The 25243-nt window shown below is 39.4% G+C and overlaps 1 protein-coding gene across 1 annotated transcript in view; it reads right to left on the bottom strand.

Annotated features, from left to right (window-relative positions):
• Nucleotides 1-25243, bottom strand: part of BAIAP2L1 (BAR/IMD domain containing adaptor protein 2 like 1) — an 815478-nt gene that overhangs the window by 594930 nt on the left and 195305 nt on the right. The window contains exon 3 of the mRNA XM_044089700.1: nt 7155-7241. Coding sequence (XP_043945635.1) covers nt 7155-7241 — 87 coding nt within the window. The remainder of the gene's footprint in view (nt 1-7154; nt 7242-25243) is intronic.

Below are 25243 nucleotides of genomic sequence, written 5' to 3'. Positions count from 1 at the left end.
AAGCACAACTGCAAGTTGTCAACACTTTTTCAGATGATATAAGAATGTCATTTGGTCTTGATAAATGTGCAAAAGCAACCTTTAAAGCAGGAAAACTGTAGCACCAAGAAAACATCAGTTTAGGACAAGAATCTGATATAAAAGAACTTGAGCAAGAGGGAGTGTATAAATATTTGGGAATTGATGAAGGACAAACAACAAAACATGAACAAATGTGAATAAAACTTAATTAGGAATACTATAGAAGACTTAAATTAATCCTGAAAACAGCGTTGACATCTAGGAACAAAATTCAAGCTATAAATCAATTTGTTCTTCTTGTCCTGATGTACAGTTTTGGAGTGACTGACTGGCTCCAATACGTGTTGGATAGATTAGACAGAAAAACAAGAAGGATGCTTCATGCTCACCAAACAAATGGAGAAAGGAGACTTTGCCAATAGGGATGACTGCAAGTAGGGGTACAGAAAATATGCAACAGGGGGCTGGAATTTACTGGAGAAAACTGACAACGGAATCGAGGTATTGGGAGAAAATAACAAAAAAGGGAAAGGAAATAAAGTGGGGAAAGGCTAAGAAGTAATTTGGACTGCAGATACCTCAGAGTGATAAGAGTATAGGCAAACAGAAATGGATACATGAGTCCTAAGTGAAAGACTTGTTCTGGCAGAGTGCTTAATCTAATGCAGAACAGAAGCTGCAGTTTAAAAATAGACAATTAGTAAGGCATATAAAACACTGCATGATAACTATAAGAATCCAACAAATGTGGTTAGAAAAGATTGTGGGGGGATCTGGAAAAGCAATTTACAAGAGAACAATGGAAGACATATATATGGCTCCCAAGTATGCAACAAAGCTGAGAAGGTTTTGGACTTTTGCTTGGAAATGTCTATATAGGTATTTTATACCCCAAGCCTTCTTCAAAGATTTTTTTTCCTCAGGTAGAAAGAAAATGTAGGAGTTGCAATAGGAAAGAAAGAGGTAACTGGGAATGTGTTTTTTGGGTGTGCAATGAACTGGAAAATTTAAATAATTGCCTATAGGGCACTCTCTGTCAGAGATACTGGAGGCATAAATGGCTATAAGTAAGAAAATTATTTTTGAGATGGGATACAGGATCTGAATTGCCAAGATATAGTAAGTTTTACCAAAAAAGCAGTTACTAAAAATGGAAATCAAAATCTAAACCAACTGTACAGAAGTACTGAATACTGTCAGAGATAAAAAAAATGGAAGTGGGATCATTAGAAAATGAAGCAGCAAATTACATAAAAAATAAATGGAATTTGTAGGAACAACATATGCAGAACACTGTTCAACAAGAGGAGTGAGGTTTAAGGGAAGGCAGGAATTCAGCACCTAATGTAATGCTGGACCAAATGACAGAAAGAAAACATTCATGTAGTGCATGAATCACAGTGGTTATGCTCCAATATCCGGAAGAAGACAAACCAGTTAAGTGTTGAAGTGGTGAGAGACTCAACCTTAACAAATATTAAGCACCTCCTGCTAAAGCTGTTAAGGTTGTGTCTAGTGCCAGTCAGCAAAATCTTCTGTACTGACTAGCAAATGACAGCAGCAGAAATAAGACTTGTTTCTGCCTACTGTCCATACCAGTAATGCGTCGCTAATGAACTTAGAAAGTTACTAAAATAACAGGATGAGTTATGATGTATGTTGTGAAGAACAGGAACTCAAAACTCCAATATATGTCATTATTTAGTGATTTCAATCCTCAGTGGTTTGTCGGAAAACCAAAGAATGTATGAGAAACAAGCCAAAAATATGAAGCAATAATCTAGACATTCTGTGAAAATCTGGACAGATGAGAGGTAACTGTAAATGTGATGTACAATTGTTACACTGCCTTTCCAATCATCTTTGTTAGGAACATCTGATATGTACACCCCAAAAGGGGCATTGTAGTCTGTAACTGGTCTGATCAGTGCTGAATACAAGGAAGCAGGAACCTCCTTTCATCTGGACCACATCCCATTAGCAATCAGCTATACCAATGATTTCCTGACAACTGTTACATGGTGGTCAAAGGAGAGGTTATTATTAACCCAGTTTCCTGTGTCTCTAATCAATGCTATATCCTGGAGAAATAGTCTTTCTGCCAAATGAGACAATGTTTTTTTTTTTTTTAATAGTGTTTAATGTAAGTCCATTTTCAGTACATCGGGCATGTATAATTCTATGTGCTTGCTGGGAAGGTTTCTATGCCTGCGGGAGAATTAATAATGACTCTTAGTTTGCAATTATCTGCAAACTTGGTTAGCCATAGGTCTTGCTTTTTATTCTGTAGGTCAGAGAAAATAATGTAGACCAAAAGTGGTCCCAGCACTGATCTCTGTAGGACACCACTGGTTACATGCATCTTTACATGCATCTTCTCTGATGCTGCCTCTGCTATAAGCACCTTGTGGATTCTGTCCTTCAGTCAATTTGCGACCCATCATTTCACAAAGGAATCTGTTTGTTTGGTTGTTTGGTCATTTAGCTTATTAATTGAGCTAGCATGGGGGATGGTGTGAAATGTCTTGGCCAAATCAAGGTAAGCTGTGTGCATTGTGTGACCACTTTAAACAGACCCTGTTTACTAGACATAATCTACTTTTACAAATCCAAATTGCTGTGGATCAAGCCCGATTATATTTTTAATGTCAACATTAATCAAGTCTGTTATAATGTGTTCCACAGCCTTGCAAATTAAACTTGTCAGGCTGGTGGGTCTACAGCTTCCGGGATCAGTATTATGACCACCATTATGGAGTGGCATCACTAGTGCTGTCTTCCATACATCTGAGACTGAGCCCATACCCACGTTGAGGTTAAAAAAATTATGTAGAAATTCCATCAGGGTATGTTTTTTACTATTTACCAAACGTTATCTGGTCCCATTAATGAAGGGTTCTAAGTCCCGGACATCAATTTCAGTACATGCTACTTAGTAATGATGGGGGGGTTGAAAGCTACTGGAATTGTGGGGCTTGGATAGTCACCTCAGGAGTGAAGTGTGCACTAAGTTCATTGGCTACTATATTGACAATTTCCATTGGGTTTGAGTAGTTTTTTTCATTTAATACGTGCTCTGTACATTGTTTCTAAGTTTACTAACATAACAAAGGAAAAATCTGTAACCACCTTTGGCTTCACATGCACCAAGTTCATAGGCTGCCTTAGCAGAACTAATTCTTAGTCAAATTCCTAATATTTGCCTTGACGCTTGGGTCATTAGGTCTACTTCATACCCTGACGGTGGACCACCAGGATGGTTTGTTTTTAAATTTCTATTATGTTTGAATCTGGATGGGACTGCTAATTCCACATATTTATGTGGGTATAAAACTCATTGGGGAATCTATATACTTAGGAAATGTCTGGGGTAATGTCGTTATAATGGAATTTTGAAACGTCTTCATAGAATTTGAAGAGATTTTTGCACTTGGTCTTTGAATTCTGACACACTAGTTTCAGGGTGGTTTAACTAATTAGAGAGGGAGTTACTTGGGGGGGGGGGGGCAGCTGTGCAAAATGAGTCAAGTACTAGGTCAACAGTATTTTGTCCTCTAGTTGGGACAGTAACAATATGGTTCATAGAAATTTTATTAGGTCTAAAAACTCCTTAACATATCCTAGGCTGCTGGTATAGGTACTCACTCAAGTGATGAATAGCTAAAGTCTTCCAGAGTAATGGAGCTGTTATTTATGGGGAATTCATCCATGACACTTGGGAATCTGACATGGACTTCTGGGGTCATTGGATAGGCAATAAACTGATAGTTGATTTTGTTTAGTGTGATCTGGAGTTGGAAAAGTTCAATCTGTGGGTCTAAGAGAACATGGCTAGAGGTGATATGACCTCTGACAAATATGGAATGTCACCACAGCTGCCACTGGGTCTGAAGGTGTGGTAGACACTAAACCCAGGTGTAAAGGGATTGCATTCTGGGCATTTAAACCAGGTTTTGGAGATTACACATATACAGATGCCTTCTAATTGCAGGAGTACCTCAGTGTTAGGCAGCTCCATTGTTCTAACCTTGAGCACAGCCACCTTAATTTGATATGGTTTTACTGATACATATTTAGGCAAAGTTCAGTTAATGAAAGGGCATTGAGACGGAGGCAAAGGCTATGAGGAAGCCCTTGAACAACAGGTACAGACCATCCTTTGCAAAGCAAGCAGGACTGTCAATCTCATCCCATGTTGATACATACTGAATCAACCTACAAATACTTTTGGTAAATATTTTAACACAGCAAGACCTCCCTCACCTTAAGGCAGTTTGGAAATTAACAGGAGAGAAGGCAGTTAGATACTCTGTGGTCAAAATGTACCCATAACAGAAACTGTGTGTGTGTGTGTGTGTGTGTGTGTGTGTGTGTGTGTGTGTGTGTGTGGGCAGGTTAAGATAGCAGCATGACACATTTAACTCACAGTCTTGAATATACCTTTATAAAGACTGAGTGGGTGGCTAATAGCAGCCCAACATGCTTTTGAAATCGCAGTCATGGGAAAAAGAAAGGGATAATATAATAGAAACTTCAAAAGAAACTGATATCTGGTTTTCATCAATCAGACATAACACATGACTGTGCTAAAACCACAGAGGAAAGCTTAAACTTCTACAGTAAGCCTGTGAGTGGACATGGGCACTACCAGAATGGTATTAGGGAATCTGTTCCTGTTATTTCACTAGATGAAACTTTGTCTAAGGCCTAAAAACAAGTGAAAGTGTTATTGCTGATTAAGAGTCCCCCTACCCCTCATTACCTGGTAGAATAGACTTAATACAGCATCATAATGAAATTGTATCAAATGAAAAGGTAAACCTAAAACCAAAAACCACAGAAGATAAACAGAGTCTTGAGGTAAAGCAATAAGTGAAGAAGTGGTAAAACACTAAGAGTAAGCGAGAAGCCCGTGGAAATGCAACAGTTCATTACAGATGGTTCATGATCCAAACACCTCCAAAAGATTCTGTAATGACTGCTGAAAGACTTAATGACACATGCAAATTTGTTGTTTATCTAATGTCCAAGGTGGACAAGCTCAGAGAGCCATTATGCAAAGCAAGGATCTTGACTATCTTGGATTTAATCAAGGGATACTATCAAATTCCTTTTACCTCTGAAGCTGAAGAGAAGACAACTTTCTCTACCCTTGAAGGTCTTTTCCATTATATTGTCTTCCCCTTTGGACTTCATGGAGATCCACAAAGTTCTGACACACTATATCAGATACCCAGCAGCGTACCTTGCTGATGTAGGAATTTATTCATAAGATTGGGAGGCATTGTTATCCAAAGTACAAACTGTGCTAGTCTTTTTAAGGTAGGCAAAACTTAAGTTAATTCTACCAAAAGTAAGCTTTGTATGCCAGAAACCACAGTTTGTGATAGGGAGAAGGGTAATTAAACACTAAATTGACAAAGCAAGAGTTGTGAAAAACTGGCCTATATTCTGTACCAAATGACAAGTGAAAAGACTTTTAAGACTAACAGGCTAGGTCACTTTTATGCACATAATTGCCTTCTCATCACCTAACATTAATCACTTTCTGATTTCACACACTTACGGTGTCTGAATATTAATGGAAGAATGGCTACAATTCTGCATTTCATCTTGTCTAACAAACATATACAGGACACACTGTACCTGAAAAGACAGATCAGCAGCCAGTTGCTGCCACACAGACTGCTGCACTCACCCAGTAACCACCACCTTCTGTGTTCAACTCTGACAGTTAGCTTTGATCAAATGAATGACATAAAAATCGTGATGAACTATTTTAGCAGTTTCTCTCACACACAAATCTGCCTCTACCCAGCAAAGCATGTCAATGATCATTTAACTGTTAACTTCAGACACAGCTTAACACTTAGCCCCCTCTAAAACAATCATTTCTTGACTGCACAGACGACTGAAGTTTTGACTATTATTATGTGAAATAAATAATGGACACAGTAAAGTGTTCTTATGCGTTTCACTTACAAGAACTGCCCACTCCCTGCCAAGCCATACTAACATCTCACACGGGCATTGTCCATTGCTTGGCAAGCCAAATACATCACTGTCAAAAGATTAAGTCTCTCGGCCTTGTTCTCACAGAGTATGACTTTCCATCTGCAACACCAAATTTATTACCTTCTGAAGTCTAAATGCAGAAAGAAGTAATAGATAACACAATGTATTTCAAGTTGTTCCACTCTCAAAGACACAGCTCCTTGAGAAGCCACATAACTATAGTGATCAAGTGATTTTCTTCTTTGCTTTTAATCAACCTATATATCTATCCCATTCTCAGAATAATCACCTTCTGAATGTATATACCATGGATGTTTGACAATGATATTTATCCGGACTCCCACCAGGAAGGACATTCGCTATCCGTTACTTAACCTCTCCCATACAATCTCCTCACAATAAATAGGTAAATAAATCATTTTGTAGGCAATAAGTGCAGTTATCGATGCACATTTATATCTGGTGTTCTGACAGTATTTTTAAACTAAACCTACAAAAGAAAACCATTCCTGAAGAGCCTAAAGTGAACTCTAGCAAAACAACTGGAGACTGCCAGGTAAATCCTAACATTGGTGGCTCAGAGCAACCCAAGCATCATCAGTATGTGCCTCGCATAGTCGCAAGCTTTTTTATCTTAGTTTATCCTGATGAAGCTTCAGTTTCATTCAGCTGAGGCTCAGCAAAAATAGTAGCACTCCAGTGCAAAGCAGTTACAAGAACACACTCTTAAACATACCTTGAAAAGTTGGTAAAGCAAACCTTTTAGGTGAAAAAAGGAAATGCACTGCAGGTGAGGATTCATCTGTACAGGAAACCATGGCTCAATGTCTCAATTTTTTTGTAAGGATAACAGAAAAGGAAAGTGAAAACTATTTCTATAACTAGAAAGAAGAAATCATAACTCACTGTAAGCAATTATGTTTACAAGGCATGTGATATACACACCAATATTAAATTCATAACGAAGTAAAAGTGAGCAAAAAAGAAGCAATAAAGGTCATATAAATAATTTATTTCTCACTGCAGTTTTAAAACAGGACACACAGTGACTTTAGAAAAGGTATCTATCATTAACAGAACTTTTTTTTGCAGTTTTTAATTCTATAAAATGAACTTACCTAATTCTTTAGACACCAGAGATGCAAGAGCAAGTTCTCCAATTTTTGCTACAGCATCATAATATGCTTTACCGGCTAACACCATAGCTGAAAAAGAATAATATCATTACTAAATACATTTAAATGTAAACTATATAACTGACAGCAAATCTAAAGAGAGTTTTAAGTGCTAACAGAAAATGTCCACTATTAACTGTAGGAAATGTCCACTATTAGTAGTCTCTCACTAAAAGATACTACTTCATCTCTAGTGGCACTGGATAAGCTACACCAGCTAGACTGCAGGAGAGTGTAGCACAACTGATTAGTTAACATTTTAAAACTCCTGGATGAAGAAGAGGAACAGGAAAATACCTACCTCTTACATCACAATATGCCAACAGTTACTAATATAAATTCACTACTGCAGCAACAATGGCAAAATAATATATGCATGTCAGCAGTTAGCTCACAGGATTAAGACTATGAGCTGCCATCGAGCTGCTTCTTGTGCTCCAGGGTTTGGTTCCCTCAGCCTCCATTTGTCTAATGGTGACTCTCGGCAGGTCACTAAACTTGACAGTGCTTCTTGGCCAAACCTGAAAAAGGTCCATGTGGATCAGAATTCTACGTGGGTTAGCAACAAATAGAAACTAATAATAAACAGCAAAATACTGTATGTGCATATAACCATCTATCTCTCTCAAAAAAAAAAAAAAAAAAAATATATATATATATATATATATATATATATATATATATATATATATATACAAACACACACACACACATAAATATATATATATATATATATATATATATATATATATATATATATATATGTAGATGTACATCTGTATATAGAAGGGAGCTTTGCCCCATTTTACCACCTTGCCTGTGTGCTACTTCTCCCCCTACCCTAACCCCAACCCAACACATTAGGGTACTAAACACCCCTTCTGTAGCAATACCACTATGTAAGATGCACACTGTTCAAGCATGCCACTACCCAAACATACCAACACATCTCTCTCCTTCACTAACCATAACCTCTGAAGCACACAAGCACACACATTTTATACATATATGTGTGTGTGTATATGTGTAAGTATTTGCACACACTACCCCACTGCCAAAACATTTGTTACAAACAAATTTTATACATATATGTGTGTGTGTATATATGTGTAAGTATTTGCACACACTACCCCACTGCCAAAACATTTGTTACAAACAAATTTTAGCATTAGTACTCCCTCCCATCTACCTTACATTCGACATTTCATTCAACACTTGGCTATTGATACTGTTGACAATCTGAACATTAAACTAGTTAATATGCCAAAATATCTACTGACAATCTAAGTTCAACCAAATGAACTGTACCCATAGACACATTTTATACATATACATTATAAATACAGACATGCATATACATATATATCCGCGGTGGTGGTGCTGCAGTAGCGTTGTCGCCTCACAGTAAGAAGCTGACCGGTTTGACTCTCAGCTAGAGAGTCTTCTGCGTGGAGACATGCGTGAATGGGCGTACCTTAGTTGAAGGTTGTGCGTTAGGGCTGGCAACTCAGCACGTAAAAATCAACTGCCAATCATTAGCGGACCGGAGTTCCGCTGTGGCGACCCCAACCAGGAAAAGCCTATATATATATATATACACACACACACACACACACACACACACACACACACACACACACACACACACACACACACACAAGCACACAAACACGAACATGTAAAAATGTCATTCTTTGTTTTGTTGAGTGCTGCTAAGTCAACCCCATTTGGCTGACTTTAGCACTGCTTGACTGTAGTGGTACAAGAATGAGCTACAACGAAGACTGTGATTTTTTTTCCCTTTCCCCAAGAAACATATGTACACATATTTAATGACTGCATCACATACTCAACGAGACACCAATACAGCAACAAGAAAGACTGAAAAAACTGGAAGGTAATGACTACCATTGCCTACTGTCTAGACAAAAATGTGCCTAAAGTAGCAGCTTTAAATGGACAAGTAACATTATGATAATGCAACTAAATCAAAACACGGCTGTCTCTAAAACGTTAGAAAATGCGTGTACTTCCCTTGATATCAATAAAGTACTCTGGGTCTCCCGTTGTCAAAAATAAAAGGAAAAAGGAGTATGTTGTACTGGGCTGAATCAGACAGCCTCCTTAAAACAGACATGCACATCATTCAAATAATCAAGCTATTTACAGATAGTACAACTGAAATGTAGTCAGATACACGTTCAATAGCTAGTACCCTTCTGTACTTATCCTAATCCCATATAAAACTAATACTGAATAGTTAAATATTTAAGTAAACATCACACACAGCGCCACAGATTACTAGGGAGTCAGGAAGCATAAATCAGAAATACAGTCACCTATACAAATGAAGATATTAAAACAAATAAATAACAAAAGAGGGAATAAAACCAGCAACAGTATGCACAAATATTACAGACAGATCCCTCCATGCTCTAGTGGAAAGGAGGAGGAGGACAGCAGAGAAATGGAAGGCACTGCTAATATGGGTCAAATACAGTACTAGGACTAGAATGGCATCCATATGGAAAATCACTGCTGACGGGAAGGGTTTTCATAATACATTATATATACACAGGCATTTACAAATAAACTGACAAAAATAACTAAATGTAGAAGCCAACAGCCATTTAGGAATAAGTGGTGATCAAACATTGTGATTCAGATGCAATTTATCAAGGTTCAACATAACAGAGTGACAGCTCTCCACTTCAGAACATTAAACCAACAATATAGAAAATAACTCAGAAGAGCTCTAGTAAATAAACATAAAGGTAGTATAGAACAATGGTAGTACATCAACAAAGTAATCAGAGAAGAAAAATACCAAAGTCAAAAACAAATGTGTAAATAAAAAAAAACAGAAAATTGTGGCATGGGCAATGAAATAAAAAGAAATGGATAGAAGGCTGACAGAATAAAGTAGAGCAAACCAGAGTCTCTGAATGACAATCTCTGTGCAACATAAAGTTATACAAGACTTTTTCTGACTATCCAGAAAACAGAGTTTTAATTTAGTAATCAGGAAATGACCACACACACTCTGCAGCACTCTGTTCAGAATACCAGGATTTGTACATTTGTACATTATTCATTTTTCTACAAATCATTTCAATGTGATGCAACTGTGCCTGGGGGTGGTTATAAAAAAAATATATATATATAATATATATATATATATCTTCTAGGAATGACAAACATATAGAACATATAGGCCCATTTACATCTCAAAATGGGTTTCCTGAGAGGGTGGAGTGGGTAGGGAAGTTGGTGGAGAAATGTTGTGAAATTGGTGAAGGGCAGGGACACAGGAGGAGTACACAAAGAAAGTAGTAAAGCTAGGGGTGTAGCTTGGGTCTGGATTTTGCCTCTCCTAAAGGCAAAAACCCTGCTTCAGCAGTCCTAAATTAAGTAAAATGAACTTCATCAAATCCAGTTGATAGAAGGGCTGAAAGTAAGGCAGCCAATATGCACAATAAAGTGTTTCTAGAGAACTCCAAAAACTACTACTGAGGAAGTAGTAAACATTGATATAATACAGCTTAGATTTTTTTTTTTACTTGCTGTTTTAGTTTGTCCCACTTTCTTTCAGATATAATGCCATAACTGGTAGTACTACACATTCAACTTAATTAACAAATGATGGGGGAGGGGGGGGTTAATTATACTGAAAACAAACCAGTAACTCATGTGATGTTGACAAATTTACATTATAGCCTCTGTCTTACTCCTTTGTAATAGTAGGAGTAAGACAGAGGCTACAATGCAAATTTATCAACATGACATGAGTTACAAAAAGTACAGTTTTGTACCTACCATAAATGTAGATGTTCGAGTGTATACACTGCTGCAGTCATTACACTTGGGTTATCCTGCCATCAGGCGGTCCCTCATTCGGCCAGAGTTCCAAAGTCTTGGTCCAGGGTCAGTTGCCATCGCTTCTTCCCTGACGTCAGTGTGACAGGGATATATAAGATGCAACCGACACCATTTTCTTCAGTTTTTCTTGCCCCAGATGTCAGGTGCCCCCAAAAAGGTAGGCAATGCAAATTGCTAATAAAACATACCTAAGAAAAGCAATCAAAGACTTTCAGTTACCAGCAAATACTCCCCATAGGTAGCAAAGGGTAGAAGGCTTAGGTAAGTACCAGCAAGTAAGAGGGGAAGGAGGGAGGGTAACCTAGACTGTAGTAGTGTATACATTCGAACATCTACATTTATGGTAGGTACAAAACTGTACTATGTTCATCGTGTTACACTGCTGCAGTCATTACACTTATGTAGAATCCCAAAGCTGAGGTGGGGTGGCTGGTTCTATAAGGCATTAGGGGTGGTTATAAGGCCCTGCAGCACTGCAGTGGCAAAGCCAGCTCTGGATTTAGAGTAAAGAGGCAGATGGTAATGCTTGGTGAAGGTATGTACAGAACTCCAAGTTGCTGCTTCCAAAATGTCCTTGGTAGGTACTCCTCTGAGGTAGGCAGTTGAAGTGGCTGTTGCCCTGGTGGAATGAGACCTAATGCTTTTAGGTACAGTTTTCCCATGGTGTGTATAGCAGAAACGTATACAGTGTCCTATCCATTTTGAAATGGTCTGCTTTGAAATGGCTTTTCCCTGTGCTCCTGCAGCATATGCTACAAATATTGCTCAGTTTTTCTGAAAGCTTTCATTTTGTCCAAGTGGAAGCGTAACTGCTTGTGTATGTCCAAGGAATGCAGAAGTCTCTTCCCTTTATTCTGTGGATTTGGATAGAAAGTCGGCAAGTGAATAGTTTGGTTTAGCGCCACACTTGATACCACCTTTGGCATAAAAGTAGGGTTTGTTCTTAAGGACACCCTGTCTTGCTGGAAAATGATGAAAGGTTCCACTACCATTAGTGTCTGTAATTCTGAAACTCTTCATGCTAAGGTTATTGCCAGGAGCAGAGCAGTTTTCCAAGAGACATATTTTAAGTCTGCTGAGTTAGCTGGCTCAAAAGGAGGTAAGGTTCATTTTTCCAACACGAAGTTGAGGTCCCAAGTTGGAGTTGGTGCTCTTTTAGCCCCCTCTGAGGTACTGTTTTAGCAAAGGATTAGAAAAAATTGGTGGGTCCGTGTTGTAATGAGCAGAGATGGCAGAGGCGTGGATCTTGATGGATGAAAAGGAGAGGCCTTTGTCCAGCATCTCAGTTAAGTACTGTAGTATCTGAGGAATATTTGGGACAAGAGGGTCAAGGCTGTGAGCCTGGTTCCAGGCACAGAATCTCTTCCATTTATCCAAATAGGCTTTCCTGGTGCTAGGCCTTCTGGCCTCCAGAATGACATCCATAACAGCTTTGGAGAGAGGCATTGCTTGCTTGACTAAGGAATCTGCCATGCAGCCAGGTTTAAAGTCTTGAGCTGGCTGTGAAGTATCTGATTGTTTTGCTGAGTCAGAAGATGTGGGATTTGAGGCAAAATCCAGGGTGGACCTTGTGCTAAGTTCTTTAAGATTGGGTACCAGTGCTGGCGTGGCCAGTCTGGGGCAATCAGGATCATCTTTGGCTTTTCTTGCTTTGCTTTTATGAGTACCTTTGAAAGGAGAGGTAGTGGTGGGAAAGCATATACTTGTAGGTTTTTCCAGCTGAATGAGAGGGCATCCACTTTCCATGCTTGTGGGTGGTAAGTCTTTGTGCAGAATTTCTGTAGCTGGCAATTCATTAGGGATGCAAACAGATCTATGTCCCGGCTCCACCATTTTTGTGTTATCATTCTGAATATTTGTGATGTAATTTTCACTCGTGCGGATCTATGATGTTTCTGCTTAAGTCGTCTGCCAGTGTGTTTTTCTCTCCTGGCAGGAACTGTGCTTGCAGATGAACCTAATAGGTTAGAGCTGTGTTCCACAAGGTCATGGCTTGTCTACAGAGGGGATAAGAATGAGTGCCCCCTTGCTTGTTTATGTACCACATGACTGTGGTGTTGTGTCTTTAGTAGTAGTTGTCCTGGATGCAGAAGGTCCTTGAAAGCTGTAAGGGCATTTTGTACAGCTAGCATCTCTTTTTGATTGATGTGAAGATGCCTTTGTTCTGCGGGCCACTTGCTCTGAATACATTTTCCTGCCATGTGTGCTCCTCAGGTGTAATCCGATGCATCTGTTGTCAGTGTTTGCCTGGCTGTGGGCTGAGTAAAAGGCTGTCCCTTGTTGAGGTGACAAGCTTGAGCCCACCATCGAAACTCCTGTTGAAGGCAAGGAATAAGTGGTATTACTGTTTCCAAACTGTGACAGTGTTGAGACCATACACTCTTTAGGTACCATTGTAGTTTCCTCATATGCAGTCTGGCATATGGAATTAGTAGTATGCAAGATGCCATGTAACCCAAGGCCTGCAGAATTTTTCTTGCAGGAGTTGGGTCTTTGTTGCCATCAATTGGAAATATTGAGTCAGTTGTCGTTGCTTGTCTGGCATGAGATAAGCCATCTTGGCCGTTGTATTTAAGCTGGCACCCAGGAATATTATCTCTTGTGAGGGCACTAGTTTTGACTTGTTTTTGTTTACTGTGTACCCTAGGCAAATTAGCAATCTTTTTACAAATGCCAAATGCTTTAGAAGAATGTCTTTGCTCTCTGCTTGAATAAGGCAATCGTCCAAGTATGGGTAAATTTGAATTCCTTTTTGTCTGCAAAATGCAATTATTGGTGCCAGGCATTTTGTAAAGACCCTGGGCGCAGTAGATAAGCCAAAGGGCAGTGCAGAGAATTGGTAATGCATTGAACCTGCTAAGAATCTGAGGTATCTTCTGCAGTTTTGTCTGACAGGGACATGCAGGTATGCCTCCTTGAATCCAGAATGGGCCTCCAGGCTTTGTCCTTTCTGGGAACCAGTAAGAGTCTTTAGTAAAATCCTTGTCCTTGATCCTGTGTTGGTACCTTTTGAATAGCTCTCATGTCCATGAGTGCTATAATTTGTCTTTGAGCCTCTGCCCATTGATTTGGTGGCAGATTTAGCATTCCTTTTAACCTTGGCAGAGTGTGAAAGTGGAACCTGTAACCTTGAGATACAATGTTGAGAACCCATTTGTCTTTGGTGATCATATGCCAATTGTGACAGAAAAGTGCCAGTTTTCCTCCTAAGGGGGCTGCCAAGAGAGCAGTGTTTGGCAGCTGTAGTGGGAAGTCATTGGGGCTGTTTTTGATAAGGTTGAGGCCTGTCTTCCCCTTCTTTCTGGGTTGAAGCACCCCATTGTCGAAGCCTGTAAGGACCTTGTGGTTAACCTCTGCCTCTTGGACGTCTGTATCTGCCCCTTTGAGGTCTGTCTGTAACTGGAAAGGACCAATTCTTTGCTGGTCAATTTCTGCTAAATCGAGGAGGCTGAACCTGTAAGAAATCCTTCACCATTTGCATAGATTTTGCCTTATCCTCCATTTTCTTTAATACCTCTTCTGCCTTAACTCCAAATAAAACATCCTGCTGCAAAGGTGCATCCAATAATTTTGCTTTAACATGATCTGGTAAAGTCTGTTCTTTTAACCAAGCATGTCTTCTAATGACCGACCCTGTAACTGCTGCTCTACAGGAGGCCTTTAATGAATCAAAACCACATTGCAAAGTATGTTTTCCCACTTGTTCAGCTGCATGCAATAAATCCTGCATTTCCTTATAGTTAGGAAGATCTGAATTTGGAAGCATTTTTTGTTTCAACTGAGACATCAAATATTGCTGGTATTTAAGCATGTGAAACTGGCAATTTAAGGCTTTCATTGCTGAAGTTGCAGATGTATACACTTTCTTACCCCATCTGTCTAATGCTCTGGAATCTCTGTCAGAGGGGACTGGATTTTTTGCTGTAGAGGCTTTTACCCCTTTGGGACCCTGGGAAATAGTTTCCGGGTTAGCAACAGGGCTTTTATAAAGAAATTTGTGAGAGCCAGGGACTCTGTAGTATCTGTCTGGCTTAACTGGAGGAGGAAGTAAAGAATCAGGATTTATACTGGATTCAGAATACACATCATCCACAATATCTAACACTGGCAGAATAGCAAGGTGTCTGTGTTGAGGCAATAAAAGGAAATCTCTGAGCCTTTTCTTGGATTCTGAATAATCCTGGCCCTCCCAATGGAAATGCTCCCTCATGGTATGTAAGGTTTCCCCAAAGGAGTAGTCCTCTGGTGGAGAGGCTGAAGGAATTGATTCCTCAGCATCAGAATCCTCATAACGGAGTAAAGAATATCCTAGGTCTGAGGATGAATCTGAAGAAATTGATACCTGGTCGGATGAGTCATAGTCTGCAACCTGTCTAGGCCTTTTATCAGGAGGGGGATGGGACCCCCTGATCAGAGTAATTAAGTCTTCGGCCATTTTCAGCATTTGTTTCTTAGGCATGGAGGCCTGTCCTGTAGAATGTTGAAGTTGTTTCTTTGTTTTTAAAGGGGTTTTAGACTTAGCAGAAGATTTAATGGTTAACGGAGTAGGTCTGAAAACACCCTCTGAAGCTACGGGTTGTTCAGCTACTCCAGATCCCTCTGAAGGGTTAGTCTCGATAGGCTGTAAATCTGGTGCGTCCAAAGGCCCAGCCATCTCCACGTGGGAGTCAGAAGCGGCCTGTGGTTCCAAAGTAGCGGTAATCAGGGGCTACGTAGGCGCCTCGCTGAAAACCTGAGAACCAGCGACTGGCCTAGAAGAGGTTTCGTTGTCAGTTTTGGGCCTCGGATGCCTGTCCTTGTCTTTGTGCTTTTTGTGTATTCCTGTCGTCGGTAGTTCCGACGGCACGTTGTAATTGAATTTTCTGCCAAAATAATGTCAGGCAAAATAAAACAGACATTTAACAGTGCGCTTGTTAAACCTAGCTCAAAACCGACAACCAGTGACGTTGTGGTCTGGGCCTAGGCATGCGATACAATAAGAATGGAAATCCTTATGAGGTATTTGCTTCCCACAAGAAATACAGTTATTAACTTTTACTGACATCGGACTGAGGCAAGAAAAAGTTTCCCCAACGGGCTACTTAGCTTTGTAGAAGACTTTGGTTCTGGATTCGGAATAAAATCTCAGGCGTCGGCTGACCGGCACTTGTGAACTGCTTTTGCTTCGGGCACCGTGCGGCAAGAAAGACTGAAGAAAATGGTGACGGCTGCATCTTATATATCCCTGTCGCACTGACGTCAGGGAAGAAGCAACAGCAACCGACGCTGGACCAAGACTTTGGAACTCTGGCCGACTGAGGGACTGCCTGACGGCAGGATAACCCAAGTGTAATGACTGCAGCAGTGTAACATGATGAACGTCAAAAAACAGGCTCTGCGCTGAAGCCACGAGGCAAATATTCCTTCACAATCAGTGCGTATAAGCAAGAATTCTCAGCAGAAAGGTCATCAGATCTCACAACTGTACCAGTTTTGGAGATATCTATTTTTAGGTTGGTTTAACTTCTCTCATAATGTTCCTATCTCAGGCTTGATTTATCCCCATCACACTATTCTGACCCTCCACCCATCCACCACATCACACATGATTTTAAAGCTGTTCAGTACACAGGAAACCAGACCACATGACCTACATACCGGTGCCACCAATAGTTTAAATAAAAAGGAAACAAAAAGACATTTCTTTTTGTTACACTCGATTTTTCAAACCTATTTCTGATTAGTACCATGCATTCCTGCTATAAATGGAACTGTTATATGTTACTTAGTATTCAACTTTAATGCTACTTAGGTGCCCAGATTTTTGGCTGCATATAGTTTGTACCAGTTTTTATTGCTTGAAGGTGAGATGTCTGAAGGTCATGAATCCACCAATAGTGTATCTGGGGTGGGGTAAAGGGGGCAGCCTCCCAGGAAGCAAAATGTTAGAGGGCACAATTGGGCAATTGCAATTGCTATTCAGTGTACACCTGCATTTAGACATAAATGCTAATATTGCATTTGAGGTCAAAACTGAGCACTGTGTGGTATAAATTGTAGCAAACTGCTTGCTCCGAAGCTACACATGTAGCATATTTGCTGTTTTTTGGGGTTTTTTTTCGCACTTCGAGTACCAAGAAGAGCTTTTTTTTCAGGGGGGGGTCACAAGATTGGGGGACAGCTTTGGTTACAAAAACAGCAACTACACCTCTGGCATCTGTCCCCTTTCACCCACTCTACTTATGGCTATGGACTACAAACAGAGATCTATAGAAATGAATTAATGATTACTATTACAGTGCCACAAGAGGCAATACTGGGAATATTCATTTAAAAGTAATTTTGCAAAGGGTTTGAAAGGAAAGACTTTTTTATAATAACACAAAAATATCCAACAGTGTTGATACACAAAGAAGTTGCAGAAAAGCTTAGAGACTTTTAATAAATTCACTATAAAAAATGTAAAGAAATATACATACATCTGTGAAGCAAAAAGATAAGCAGAACATAACTAGAAAGTAAACAATGACAAACGAACAAAGGGACCTGTGGAAGACAAACTACAGGTAAACAGGCACTGTGAAAAATAACAAACACCATCATGATGCAAAGAAAGAGGCAAACCTAGTGGAAGATAACGTACTTGTCAATAAGGCTTCATACTGTCATCTGCCTGCTGTGGAGACCTCATCCTAATAGCAAAACAGACTAGATATAGTTCCTAGGAGGAAAAAATACAGGAAAAAACATGCAACAGAAGCCATGCAAAAGTAGAGATTAAAAGTTTATTTTTTACTTTTTGTTTATTGGGTTTAGTCTCACTACGATAGTGGCCTCTTTTCAGGGAAGACCCAAGGTGGTACTTAGACAACTAAGGTACATTTGGCCAGGTCAAAGGGGAACTACCCCCACTCTTCAACAGGTGCAGTGGGACCTTTTACATAGGATCAAAGGAGGTTACTAGGCTAATGGTCATGGGGCCCTTACAAGCCTAGCCAAGAGTTTATCCCCAAAAAAGAAACCTCAGTCAGCACCCGTCACCCCTGTCAGTGAGGGATACAGGTAGAACCCCTGGGACAAATCTGTTGTCTCCCATCCACTCATCAAGGTTGCACCTGAAGAAGGTCAGCGAGGTACTCTGTTTGACGTATATGGGAAGTCTATACCAGAGATGGGGCAGCCTCTGGGACACAAACCTGTCTCAAAAGCAGGTTTTGTTGATGTTGCATATTAGATTCAAGCCTTTCGAGTGGGAAATGCTCGAGGAGTTAGACTTACGAATATGGAGCATCTCTAATAGGGCAGGGTCCGATATTGCCTTGTAGGCAAGACACAGGTCACCTCTGAGCAATCTGTACGATACAGAGTAGAATAGTGATTTTAGCCTGCCCACATAGGACAGGTGTTGGAGGCCATGCATGCTCTTTGTGAGGCATTTCTGTGGTCTTTCCAGTTGGTGCAGATGTTTGGAGAGGTATATACCAAACTGGGAGTTATACTCAGTTATTGGCCTAATGTGGGAGGAGTACAGAGAGGTAATAATCTTTTTTTCTGGATGCAATCCCTTTACTTATGAGATAAATCGAGTAAAAGGCTTTTCTGACCACTGCCACTACATGAGGGGTCAGTATAAGATTGTTGTCAACCTGTGTACCCAGGTCTTTCACCGCAGGTTGTGTGCTTAGGGGGTTGCAGTTGATGTAAGGCAAACACCTTAACCATTAGGCCACCCTCCACATCCTGTGGTAATCAGTAGGGGGCCTCTTTTTTGCTGAATGGTATGATAATAAGTTAAATACAAAAATAAATGTAAGGCCATGACTTTGGTACCAGTCATTTGTTGCTGAGAGACCCTCTTGCAGTATGTTAACAGCACCCAACTTCAAGTCGTCCATAAACATGGTCAGCCACAGGCCTTTTGTCTTTGCTTGGACCTCTGAGAAGTAGATGCCAAACAGTACGGGTTGCAGGACAGATCCACTGGGAACACCACTAGTGACAGGTCTGCTATTGGAGATGGAGGAGCCTATTTGGACCTTGTGGGTCCTACTGGTGAGCCAGTTGGCCACCCACCTGATGAGACAGGGATTTACACCAAGTTGTATTAGCTTTTTGATGATGCCCGACTGGGAGATTGTGTCAAAGGCTTTGGCCAAGTCAAGGTAAGCTGTATGTACTGACTTTCCCTCATCCAGGGCTTTGGTAACAGTCTCAAAGATCTGCCCTTGATGAATTCAAACTGGGTCATCCACATGAGCTACTACCAACTCAAACAGATAGACCTCAGTTTAATGTTTAATCCAAAGGATGACACAATCAAGAGTGCAGAACCTCCTTTATGCTACTTTGTAGTTTCACCAATCCATCTATATAGAGAGAGAATAGAACTTGCAGCCTTCAGCAACATTGGTGGGTGAACTACCTTGTGCTCCACAGACATTGCAGAAGAGTTTAATATGTGCAGATTTTAAAAAACAGAAGATTTATAGGTGGGGTGATAACAAAAATGTGAGCATCTAGAAAAAATCCACAAAGTACAAAATTACATCACAAATTTATTCAAATATAGAAAAAAGAATGTTAACAGGTAATATCCTTCTTAATTTAGAGAATTTTTAAATCTGTTAATCATAATGTGCTACTGGAAAAACTAGCCTATTACAAATTTTCAAAGACACTCCTCTCCTGTATGGTTTAAGAACTACTTATCCCACAGAACTTGCCAGAGATTTATGTACATAATTTATAATTCTGTTTCATGCATTGTTTAATGTTTCTGTTTTTATGACTCCATTTCATATATTATTGTAATTGGCTGAAATGAGGTTCCTTTCCAGTAAGATTTTCCTCATAAATAAATACTTTAGTGTTAGATGTCTCACTCAGGGTTCTGTACTTAAATTTCTACTTTTCTCATTATTTATCAACAACCTACCTCAGACCTACAGCACTTAAGGATTACAATATATTCCAATGACATGGTTTCTACTTTAGCCCACAAATCCCCTAATCAGTTAACCGCCATACTTCTAAAGGGCTTTTGTCTCCAACTAAAAGTGGTTATCATGCAATACATTATTTGTCAATTCAAACAAACCCACAGTGATGCTTCTTGGCACAACTAGAAGGCTAGCCATTACTGTTGCTCCCACATTTATTGACCCCTTAGGGAACTTGATTCTTTTTACTAATTATTTTAGTATAACTACTGATGACGCCCTTTCCTTTCATAGGCACATAGAACTTACAACCACTAATGTACTGCAGCATGGCCTCCCTGGTGCTCTAACTACCTTTCAAAGGTTGCTAGACAGAGCCCTTAAACTTTATGCCCCTTATTTTGCTGTTTATTTAGACAACACAGTCATACACTCTGAAAACTGGAATTTACACCTACCCAAAGTGCAGGCTGTACTAACCAATATCAGAAAACAGTCTTTCACACCATGTAACCTGGAATGCATCCAGGTGGTGAGGCCCCCATTTAAACTAATTGTCAATGAAAAAGTCTTTGTGAAACTTGCCCCCCCCTATATGCTGGGACAGCACATCCAACAATAAGAAATAGTAAAAAAAATTCTGAAATCAATTTAAGGTTCAGATCTTAAGATAATAAATGCAATGGCTTTATGAACAAAAGCTTTGAAAAACAAATAGGTGCAAAATTTAACAATCAGACTATAAACATGTTATCACATGGTCATAACTTTATAGTTAAACTGACACTAATTAAAGTTATAAACCACCATCACCACATCTGGGGTCAGATCTGAATTGTAGACCTCACACTAACTTTTTGTAAACAGGTACACATAAATATCACTTAGCAGACGCCTCATTATGAAACCACCTTTTAAAAAGGATTGAGACACTAAGCTGAAAATAAACCATCCTAACACTGGTGAAAATTAGAAATGACAGTCATGTGACTAGCCATATAATTCAATATCACACAAACAACAGCAGAAAAGAGATCTAGCATGAAAAATATGTCCATTTGTCCCAAAGTCATTTTTGTTGATAGGCTTCTGGGATGAACAGAGTTTGGTTACAACTCTGTTTCTATACAATGATGTACTGGCAACTACTGAAAGTATACAAACTAGTCAGCAAGCCATGTGGAATAAAAATGTGTGTGAGAGCTACCCTATGTATGCCGCCCCCACTTTTGCATGGACTTCATCCTTCTTGCATTCACCTATAGAATCTTCTTTTCCCTCCATCTCCTCCTCTTTCTTCGCACTTTCAGTTACTCCTAATACTCCCCTTCTTCACACTTTCAGTTACTCCTAATACTCCCCTTCTTTACACTTTGTCACTCCTAGTACTCCTTCACACTTTCAATCACTCCTAATACTCCCCTTCTTCACACTTTCAGTCACTCCTAATACTCCACTTCACACTTTCAGTCACTCCTAGTACTCTCTTCCTTCACACTTTCAGTCACTCCTAGTACTCCCCTTCTTCACACTTTCAGTCACTCCTAGTACTCTCCTCCTTCACACTTTCAGTCACTCTTAGTACTCTCCTCCTTCACATTTTCACTTGGTACTCTCCTCCTTCACACTTTCAGTCACTCCTAATACTCCCCTTCACACTTTCAGTCATTGCTAGTACTCTCTTCCTTCACACATTTAGTCACTCTTAGTACTCTCCTCCCTCACACTTTCGGTCACTCCTAATACTCCCCTTCACACTTTCAGTCACTCCTAGTACTATCCTCCTTCACTCTCTAACTTGTTATTCTACTACACCAGCTGCTGACTAGCACAAAAACTAAAGCATAATAGGATGCTGTTTTGCCACAACTATGTCTTTTTTATGTCTTTATCATGAAACTTCTTATTCAAGTATACAATGCTACTGGTCCACTGGAATGTCTCTATATTGAATTATGTTAATCATCTTCTATTGCTCAAAACAATAATTTTACTTGCATCTTATTATACTAGCTGCAATGACTGCTACTTTGCAGACTTTTCAAAATACTACTGAATGACTCTTCTATGCCACATATAAACTTTTACAAAATATCTTTATTCACTGGACTATGTAAACCTTGTAAAATGCTGTTTTTTGTTCTACACTATGTAAAAAACTCTAATATGCATCATTTGGAGCTTTTCTTCCTGGGCTTCTGTTGAAAATGGGATTCTTCACACAGTCAGACTTTCCAGGTCAATAAATTCAGTAAATAAATAAAATGTATTTGTTGCTCTCAGGAAAACGAGAAAACAAAAAACAGCAAAAAATGAAAATGGCTCGAGAACCACTACGAACGAAAAACCAAGTTGCAGGCAAATATGTTTAATCTAAGGTTAAAACCGTTAAAATCCAAAAGACGTAAAAATTCCACATAAAAACAGTATAAATCCAACAAGACAGGCTTCTCCAAACAATGAGGCAGAAGAAGAGGAAACCACATATGCTCTGGCCAGTAAAGAGCTATTAGAATGAGGACCTCATGTAAGGATGAGCCTCTAGCAGAAATGAAAGAAAGACCTTTATTGAGCACTTCATGCTGTTCATTACTCATCAGGGAAGATATACTGACCACTAGGCTATTGGAATCTTGCTCCTTACAGCTGGCCCTAGTTCCAGTTATCCTGACACCTGTGGTCTCTTTTGACCTAAATCTGTTCTGACTGTGTAACTGCCCCCTCCCCTCATTTCTGTTCATTGTCACCAGTTTGGGTAGCTGTAACTGTAAAAAAAAGGGGGGCGGTGGAGGGGTAACTATCTGTAAATATGAGCCAACAAATCCAGGTTCTCTGGCTTGCAGTGTGTCCTGGGTGTTGACTCTAGGTTGTCTTCGATACTGCAGTCTCACTTGCTCCAACAGAAATTGTCTTCGATACTGCAGTCTCACTTGCTCCAACAGAAATTGTAAGAAGCAAGATTCCAAGGGTATTCATTGACTTAATGCTCTCTGTTCATAAGATCTCATTTAGGATTCTTTATGGCAATAATGCTTATGAGTATATTGGCTTTAGGAAGCCTAGCCAGTTTGTTCTGACCAACTCTCCTTTGACTGAGGCATTCTTTAAGCTTTGTGAACGTGACATTTATGTGTTCATGAAACAGAAACATTGGAAGGTGTTTCATAACCTTATAGGCATTCAGTTTAAAGCACTTTTTGAGTTGATTTCAAATGAACATGTTTACATGCGCCCTGCAGATAAAAGTGGTGCCATCATGCTTATGGATACCATCAAATATCTTGAATGTAAGTATTTAATGCTAAATGATGCTGATACTTGTACTGAATGCCATAAAAGTGACATTGCTAATGTTATTCAGAGGGTATATAGTAGCATTTATGAGCTGTTAATGGAAGGTGTAATAAGCAAAAATTTATATGTTTATTTTATGGTTGAATTTCCTATTATTCCAATACTCTATGGCCTTCTTAATATTCACAAATGTTTGAATAACCCACACATGAGACCCACTGTTTCGGGCCGTGAGTGGGTGACCGAACCTTTGTAAATTTACGTTAAAATGCAGTTGCATCCTATTACTGACGAGACAAATACTGTACTTAGCGACACTAAGCATTTTTGATGCAACTGTTTGACTGGTCCTGCAAAAACAGTATGAATGATGTTACACTGGTTAGCTGGATGTGCTGTCCCTTTTAACCGTAATCCCTAATGATGTAAGAATAAACTTTGTTAGTCTGCTTCTGTCAAAGATTGCTGAATATTCCACAGGCTAGATACACTTGATATGTTCATAGCTTGATATCATACTTAGTAATAATGTCTTCATATTTCATGACAGCTACTACCATCAGAAGGTCGGGGTAGCCATGGGCACCATGCGTGCAGACAGCTATGCCAACATGGTGCTCACATATTGGGAGTCTCTGTATGTTCTAGACAAAAGTAATTTCTTTTTGCAGTACATCTCCCATTTTGTACATTTTGTGTATGAGGTGTTCTTCATGTGGACTAGCAAAATTGAGACCATGAATGAGTATGCAGACCACTTGCATCAATCTGCTGATTTTTTTAAAGTTCACATTTAAGCACTCCCAAACCTTGTAAGATTTTCTTGATGTTTGCATCTTGAGTACCCCAGATGGTTTTGACACTCAACTTTATAGTAAATTATGTAAAAAGTGAGCACACTGCACTGTCAGAGTATGCATCCCAAGAATGTAAAGAGTAATGTGCTGAAAGGGCAATTTTAGACATGCAAGGTTGAACAGAAATGATGAGCATATGCTTTCCCTACTGTGATACCTTGAGTGAGGATTTTCGCTCTAGGGAGTACTCTGAACATGAAACAGGGATGAAGGATCATGAGGTTCTATCACAAAGAAAGACAGGGTCTAGCCAAATCATTTCTACCTTTTGTGTTGACACTGTGGTAAGGCAAAACAATAATGGAAATGATTTTAGAATGTGCGTCACTTATTCAAATGACATTCAACCTATCTGTAACATCATTAGGAAGCACTGGCGTACTGATGCCAGACACAGGGACTTCTTGGTGAAGTTCCACACTTTTGCTATAGGAACACTTTTGCTATAGGAATATTAGTTCTATTAAGAAAATGCTTTACTATAAACCTCTGGTTAGCAACAGGCATCCATGTAGACTGTGTACGATGTGTAAATATGTTAAAACTGAAGATACCTTTGTACATCCTGTTACTGGACATACCTTTAAATTCAATTTTTATGCTAACCGTACTAGTAGCATCCTGGTCTACTTGGCTATTTCTGATCAGTGTGGATACTACTACATTGGGAAGATGAATCAAAAGTTGAAGAATCGTATCAGGGAACATTTATATGAAATAAGCAGATGTGATAATAGGAATGCTTTGTATAAGTATATTTGTAACACTGGTATTGAACACTCCTTTAAATTTTTAGTTTTGGAATTACTGAATGTAGGCGCTAGAGAAGGTGATATTAAAACAAAAACAGAATGCTTGGAAGTTAAATGGATTTTAATTTTACAATCTGATAAAAGGAAAGGATTAAATGAGCTTTAAACCCCTTGCTGATATCACGTGACTTGGCCAGGTGATTTTTAATTTTCTTCACTGCATGTAAGTACTGTTTGTTAGTTTAAAGATCTGATGAAGCACCTTTAGTGTGAAACTGCTCATCTGTTATATATTGTACTGTTTTTACTGTTGTGAAATTAAACAAGCATTT

Source organism: Protopterus annectens, chromosome 12.part0 (genome assembly GCF_019279795.1).
Source record: "Protopterus annectens isolate FY-2018-M chromosome 12.part0, PAN1.0, whole genome shotgun sequence".
Lineage (NCBI taxonomy): Eukaryota > Metazoa > Chordata > Ceratodontiformes > Protopteridae > Protopterus > Protopterus annectens.
Note: the sequence above shows the minus strand (reverse complement) of the source record. Positions and strands in the feature narration are given on the sequence as shown.